At 40.7% G+C, this 7,807-nt stretch overlaps 1 protein-coding gene across 1 annotated transcript; it reads right to left on the bottom strand.

Moving 5' to 3' along the window:
* Positions 1 to 223: 223 nt before the first annotated feature.
* LOC148012106 (uncharacterized) lies at positions 224 to 2,824 on the bottom strand. The gene is made up of 2 exons (XM_087669600.1): positions 1,390 to 2,824; positions 224 to 1,261 (listed from the first exon to the last, which is right to left on the bottom strand). Exons 1-2 carry the CDS (start codon positions 2,506 to 2,508, stop codon positions 446 to 448), a joined length of 1,935 nt encoding a protein of 644 aa, XP_087525726.1. The 5' UTR covers positions 2,509 to 2,824; the 3' UTR covers positions 224 to 445.
* Between the last annotated feature and the right edge of the window lie 4,983 nt (positions 2,825 to 7,807).

Consider the following 7,807-nt stretch of genomic DNA (forward strand, 5'->3'; position numbering starts at 1 on the left):
ATCAAATTGTAACAAACTTGGCTAGCTATCCTATATAAGACCTTCAAAAACCCAATTTCTAAACTCGTTCCTCGCTTGCATATGGACTAATTTGAATTGGTTTACCAATTTACTCTCATTCTTATGATGACAGATAATTTCCAACTTGAGAGACAAATAATTCGATTGTGATTTAGGACTTGTTTTGCTATTTGAGTAAACAAAATGTATTCCATTTTGATTAAAATATCTTTAACAAAGCAGTATCCCGTATTTGCAACTGATACTAATGGATGATTAAATCACATGATCTACAAAAAGGGTTTTCAAGAATTGTTTCTATGACTTTCTGCATTTGAAAGAAGGAAGAAGCAGTTCCCTACATCAGAGACTCTATACAGGAGTCATGAGGTCTGGCAATCAATTTTCATGAGGCTTGGCAATCAATTTTCATGAGGCTTGACAATCAGCTTTCATAAAATCGAAGGTCTTGCTTGATTTTGTGGCATGTAGCTCGACCATGTCGTCGGTGTAGAGAGACCGCCAGTGAGTGGAAGAAGAACAGGATGTTATTGCTAGTAACCTTGGCTCGTGACTTCTGCTTCTGCAGCTGCAGGGAAGCAAAAGAGCCAGCCCATTGAGCAGCAACATAAAGGGCAGCAGGGCTGCAGAGTTCCTGTGCCACAGGATCATCCATACTGCTTCCATTGCTAGGAGTATCTGATCCATGCGAGGATGACGACCTGGAGGATGAGAATGTGCTGGGATGATCTCGAAAGTCTGGTCCAGCCTGATTATGATGAAAGGAGCAATCACAAAAGAGGAAGGAGTGCTGACCCAAAGGTAACTGGTTAAGAAAATTTTGCACGTCGCGAACATCCGTGCCCTGAGTCAGTATGTTAAGGGCGGTGACAATGGGCCTGCGTGGCTTCAGCTTTTCCATAAGGTGATTCATCCACCAATCATCTAATCGGTTTTCAAACCTCTCATGCACTGCTCTGAGGTGCTGAATAGACTCGCCAGACAGTGCAGCAGCACTTGCATGATAGACTCCCTTGTTGGCAAGCATAAGCCCCTTGACATGGCAAAGGGTGCAGCAAATCGAGTCAAAACTTGGGCGTTTGGCAGGATCTACTTCCCAACACCTCTCAATGCAGCCCATTAAGTAAGGGTGGATAAACTTCTTCCTTTCTTCTTCACCCCATCCCAAAGGAGCCTTGTGGTTAGGCACCCGCCCAGTTAGCACCTCCCATGCAATAACCCCAAAGCTCCACACATCCACCTGATTTCCAAGGGGTGAGTGTCAGATGATTCCCAAATAAAAGTTACAAATCAAAAAAAGCAGCATCATCATCTACAGCATTAGCTTAGAAAATCCAGAATATGTGACAGTAAAGCTTGTCTTTTCACCTTGTTCGAGTAGCTGCTCTGACCATCAATGTCCTTGAGCACTTCAGGTGCCCTCCAGACACCCGTGCCCTGCTTCGCAGTCACAAATTCCCTATTTGATGTTTCCTTCGCCACACCAAAATCTGCCACTTTGGCAGTGACAAAGCCAGTATTCCGACTATCCTGCTTCACCAGAAGATTAGCGGCTTTCAAGTCCCGATGTGCGACACTGCACGAGTGCACATACCTCATTCCCTGAGCAACTTGCATCAGAATATCCAGAGCCACTGCCTGGTAACCCCAGTTGAACCTAGTTTCTGCCACAGACCTAGACTGGTCACCCCTTTTTGAAGGGTGCTGCATGTCAATCCAAGCACGCAGGTCCATGTCCATGAGTTCCATGATCAATATGGCCTGGCCAGGTGTGCCCCCATCAGACCATCCAAGCACCTTGACAATGTTGGGATGCGTAAGCTGCAACAGAAGCCTGATTTCCTCAAAGTTATTCGATACCAGTTTGCCAGCAAACTGCAGGCCTTCGTAGCCCGTCACACACAGCCTGTACACGCCTTGGAAATCCTGTCCCCCTAGAGGCCTTTTTGGTTCGCTCCATTGCAACCTTGCATAATCAATCTGACAAGCTCCCAGGTGACCCATTTCCTGTCGAGGAGGTGGCAAAAGTGTGCTAAACAGAACGTGCAAGGCATCACAGACGGACAAGTTGCCTGCCTCTCGTAAGGACACCCACCTCTTCAGATTAGCGGAGGCAATCTCTGAAGAATGTGGTGGCAGGCCTCCGGGTGCTTCTAGAAACTTCGCAAACCAAATGAGCTCTGCAGACAGGGAGGAGAAGTCATGTGCAGTGTACTGATAGGTGGGATTGGCACCAATCAAATCCTGGAAGAGGTTGAAGACGCGGATCAGCACGGCCAGGAAGGCATTTCGGAGGCCGGACTTCCACCAGAAACCTGAGTGCTCCTCCTCACCTGTCTTCTTGAGCCATTCATCTTCACGGCACAGGCATGAGACCTGTCTCAACAGAGATATGCAGGCACCTGCAACATTAGGGTTAAAGCTCCAGTGAGAATCGAGTATCTCATGAGACCGGGACTTTATTTCCTCCTCTGCAGATTCATCCATAATATGTTGGATTTAGGCACACAGACAGAAGAGTTCAGATTTTCTTTGCTCATACTTCGTCCTCCTCGTCATCTTTGGACAATAATTGCAGCCCTGATAGACTGTACAGGCACAGTTGTAAGTTGTAAACCATCACCATGTAGCCAAGGCCTTAGGCATCAGCCAGGTGGGTTTTTAGCAAGCCTACCACAGACAGACAGGCAGAGAGAGAGAGAGAGAGAGGAGAAAAAGACCTTGTCAGCGAGAGACAAAATGAAGACCAGAAAAAAGCCCAACGAAGATTTTGATACAATTTGCATTTGTAATGTTTGGGCAGGCGAGTGGGAACTTGGGAAGGTGCTTTCAGTTTCAATGTCAGGGAGTAAATGTTCAATATTCTGTTGTAATTTATCAGGCAAGGCCACATTCTCCTGTCTCGCACTATCGCTCTTAAAAAAGATAGAAACTAATAGGAGATGACATGGACGTTTAATAACAACTTCAGAAAAAGGATTTAATTGAATTTTTTTTTTAAAGCACAAAATTTCATTGGTGTCATTGATGCAGCGTGCTAACACCCTTGTCAAACTCCAAGGAGAGGTGAGAGCCAGGGTCAATGCTAGTAGCATTGAGCTAGCTAGCAAGGGAAGCTCTGGGTTAAGGTAAACCCCCCCCCCCCCCCAAACCCACAGGCGCAACCCCGGTCCCCAAGGTTAGTGGGGGGGGAGTGGCATTCCAGTTCCCCCAACTCCAGGTGTGACATGGCCCTTATGTAAAAAGAAAACCACTTCATAGCAATTGTAGTGGGGGGGGAGTGGCATTCCAGTTCCCCCAACTCCAGGTGTGACATGGCCCTTATGTAAAAAGAAAACCACTTCATAGCAATTGTTTTAGGATATTTGTGAGCATTCAATTATTTAGACCAAATAGGAAACCACTTCATAGCACTTGTTTTAGGATATTCGTAAACACTCAACTCTTTAGCTATTGTGATGACAAGTGCAGCATCTCAATATTGTGTGTGTGAGCGCCTGCGTGCGTGCGTGCATTCATGTATATGTATGTATGTATGTATGTATGTATGTATATTTACATACATACATACATATATATATAGATCAATGAAAAATTTCATAAGATAGGTAGATGTAATTGTCAATGCAAATTTCACCAGTCCCATTCATAATTATTCTACATTTTGTCACATACCAAGCATCAATAGAACTAGTCAAACTTATGCCATAAGAGGAGCACTGAGTACTCGTTACTTACCATCAATCTTATTCCAAGTACTTCAAGATTGCACAAGGGATATAGGTGAGTTAAAGGGTACCACCTCTATGTATGTTTTTTCTTTTTAGATTCAAACGCTTGGATTATATTATCTTCATATTTTATGAGGGGAAGCTTCTTGCTTTTGTCATACCCCACAAAAAACAAGATAGTCCAACCCCAATTGTGTGAGAATATGTTGCTTCTTATAGGGGTTAGGGTAAGTTACCCTAAGCATAAGAATACAACTATATAGATACCCCACCCTTGACCAAAGCTAGGAATTTGAAGGCCCCACACTCTCCTAGAAGAAGGTGCAATAAGCTTATCACAAGGATATACATGGATTTTGTCCAAAGTGGATGTAGCTTGTAGCTTTGTACTAGGTTTATTCTTCCACGAGAAGGGTGAAAATGGATGTATCCTTCTCTTGCATGAGAGTACCCTATGTTTCTCTTGCATATGAATTATACTTCATAGTGAAAATGCCATAAACTTGACTTGATGAGTTTACCTAGTCGCATCAACGCCTCACCATTCAATGGCATCATAGTCCAAGTATCTAATGGCTATCCCATGAATAGGATAGCACATGAGAAGAATCATTCTACATAACATTGAAGTTTGGAGTTTGTGTTGACCCATTTTAGAGTGTAGCAATTTGTTTAATACATGCATTTATCTCTCCTAAGTATCTCTTCCATTGGAGGAAGAGATACTTATACTTGCATAATTGCATTGAACTATTAAACTTTGTCTTCAACTTTGCAAAAAAAGGTAATCTTTAATCCTTGCTACTTTTTAAAATGACTAGTAAAAGAAAATGATGCATCAAGCATCTCTCTCTCTCTCTCTCTCTCTCTCTCTCTCTCTCTCTCTCTCTCTCTCTCTCTCTCTCTCTCTCTCTCTCTCTCTCTCTCTCTCTCTCTCTCTCTCTCTCTCTCTCTCTCTCATGTGTGCGTATGTGTACACACACACATGTTGGTATTAAAAATGTGCACTCACATTTCAATTTATTTAGGGTAAGAAGGTAAGTGGTGTTACACGACACTAGCAATGGACCAAAAGAGTAGCATCCACTCAATATGCACAATACAAATGAGTAACAATTGTGAAGGGGAAGTGATTATTGTGATATCACTTGGCATGCTTCTCACCTCTGTGGATTCAAGTTTGGGATATTACTAGATCTTCTTTAATAGAAATAAGAGCATGTACATGTCTGGATTATAAATATAGTTCTTTGAATACAAAATGTTTTGATTTGACTTGAGCATGTCCAAATCTATTTTCAAGTTCTACATGAGATGGAGCTTCCATGCATGAAAATCTATTTAAAAGTTTTGACTTGTACATAGAAAAAATCAATCAACATCATTTTGCCTATGATATGACCAAAATACTTATTTGTATCCACTTGTCATCATGCTTACTAATGTTGCATTTATCATGCCTCCTAGTGAAATTTAATAAGGGCAATGATAAGCATAAGATGTAAAAACTAACTTAACACAATAAGCCCAACGATGTTAAGATGAGACATTAAATTATGAAACCCAAAGATGTTGATAGTGTAGACATGTAAAGCTAAAAGATGATCACTTGAGAATTTCTTGGAATCTAGCATAAAGAGTTCATCATGCAAAAATCCAAAGATTGAGCATGAACTAGTCTCTCAAGAGCTCAAAAATAGTAGAAATAAGAGAAAATAAAGCTTATCAAGATAATAAGAGGGCGAAGCTTTCGGGAGTATGCAGCAGGATATAAGAACTAGCTTAAATTGGCAACTTCCCAATATGTAGAAAATATAGCTTGTTTTATGGGAATTGAGTCATGAAATCACTCCCTCTTTCCTATATAGAGCCCTCATAGGCCCTCTTGGCAATCATCATGCTCATCCTCCCCGTAGTGTAGCAATGCCTTCCCTTGAGGCTTCCATCTAACCTCCTTCAACCCTTCTCCACACTCATAGCCATCATCCATCCTCTCCTCCTTCCAAGTCATCGCTTCCATCCTCCCAACTTGCATGATGTTGTAATAAGTTTTTTTAAAAGCTTACAAGCTTATGAAGCTTATAGTTTGTTAAGCTCTCTCTCCTTTATGCCAAATTATCACCTCTTACATCATGTTCTCACATAAAGTTTGATGATTGGATTTCAAAGGGGAAAAACTTTTGAAATTAACTTTGAAAATTCTTGTGTGTCAAGGAGAGTATGGCTAGCTTGTGACCTACTTCAACTATCAAGAACATAATCAAGATGAGATGAGATCAATGGGATATGGCACCAAAGAGACATTGTGATCTTGGTAAGGAGCCTATTCAAGATGAACCTGTGGCCAATATGCTAGCGGAATCCAAAGTAGTAGACCAAGACGAGGGATAGGGAAATCAAGTTATTGAGATTTTTGAGTAAAATAGCTATTGTTGTTGTTAAAGGTATCTTCCTGATTATATAAAAAGCTTGTTATAAAGCCAAAGCTAGAAACAATACTATAGAACCTCATCATAGGCTAAAAATAACTCAGAGTTGTAAACATCCAATATAAATAAAGTATAAATTGTTAAAGGATTTTGGAAAAGCCAAGAAATTACAAAGGCATACTAACAATCAAATTGAGTTCAACTAGAAGAAAGGGCTAAATTGGAACCTTAAAAAATCGAAGAGGAAAGATGAAGCTTGTATGAGAAAACCCTAAACAGATTAAGCTAGGGAGAAATTAAAACAAAAAGTAAAGGTATAAGTGTACATACCATAGGATGTCTTAAAGCAATATTCAATTAAAGTATGTTTTGGAATGATTTCTTTTGTCTTTGAATGTGGTGATTAACCCTCGAATGCATGCTTGCGACAATCGGATGAGGAAAAGAATTCACTTCAAGAATCTATGGGAGTCCTAAAGCCAATGGGACATGAGCATCTTGAGCGATATTGGTTGTTCGTCTTGGGGGATGAGATACTCGACCTCAAGGTGTGAGAATGTGAATAAGAGACTACTCAAGTAACTTGTAGGGAACTTGTAGGGCAAAGGACCAAGTGATGGTGTCCCAATTATGTAGGATGGCTCTTGAGGTGCAAGAGAGCTTTGCAAGGCTCTAAGCTCATAAATGTCTTATAATTGCTAAAGAAAGTGTGATCATATATGGCCTTACCTTGTGGGGCTAGAAGGTTTCATCCTAAACGGGATGGTTTTGGCCACTTTTTCATGGGAGTCAAATTTTGTAAAGACATTGCATTACTATATTTATTATTTTTTGAATTGTTTGTTATATGCTTGAATGGAGGTGCTAGGGACCTTATGTAAGACAATATGAGAGGAAGTTGTTCGTATATGTCTCTTAGTGTGGTAGCACAAACTATTTAGAAAACTAAAGAAAGTATCAGGTGAGAGCATGAAAAGTGGTCTCACTGGTGAGTCCAATCCTAATGATTAGCTCTCTGGACAATGGATCGAAAAGTCAAGTAGCTTTTCAACCAAAGGAATTCTAGGAAATTCTCTTAGAGTGTGGCCACCTTTGGTAGGATGATATCAAATCCAACACTATTTTAGGGGAATGGTGTGGTAGAGTACTAGCCCTGGAGACCATGGCAATTTACAAGACTACCACTCCCATTGAACTAGGTACAATGTTAGGCACTCCCATCTTTGATTGGTTGATGTGACACTTCTTAGATGGGTTTTAGAATGTTGTTATGGCGATCATCCACACTTTCCTTTGAAGTAGAACCAAAACCCCATATTCACCTAGTAAGTCTAATGTTCACAAAATGGGGACTAAACAATGATGTGCATGGGACTAGGTTTTGAGTTAACTACTCAAGGACCCGTTGAGGGGACTATGGAGGGGGGTCTTTATAAATTTAATGATGAAAAATTTAATGCTAACTAGTGATTAGTTTTGTTTATATCATTTTTGAACAGGTCATGTTCTTGTTTGATGTGTATATTTTCATTCATAAGTTTTATTTCGAAACTGTGTTGAGTCTCCATTGCTAAATTAGCATACCAATCTATTCATACATCTAGACACACGGAAGATACATAGATA

This window comes from Lygodium microphyllum, chromosome 27 (genome assembly GCF_053477565.2).
Source record: "Lygodium microphyllum isolate KBCC chromosome 27, Lygodium_microphyllum_v1.1.10, whole genome shotgun sequence".
NCBI lineage: Eukaryota > Viridiplantae > Streptophyta > Polypodiopsida > Schizaeales > Lygodiaceae > Lygodium > Lygodium microphyllum.

Bases quoted from the DNA above. Each gene is read 5' to 3' on its own strand.
- LOC148012106 (XM_087669600.1), bottom strand. From the start codon at position 2,508: ATGGATGAATCTGCAGAGGAGGAAATAAAGTCCCGGTCTCATGAGATA. The intron at 1,262-1,389 runs GTGAAAAGACAA...CTTGGAAATCAG, and splicing joins AGAGCAGCTACTCGAACAAG to GTGGATGTGTGGAGCTTTGG.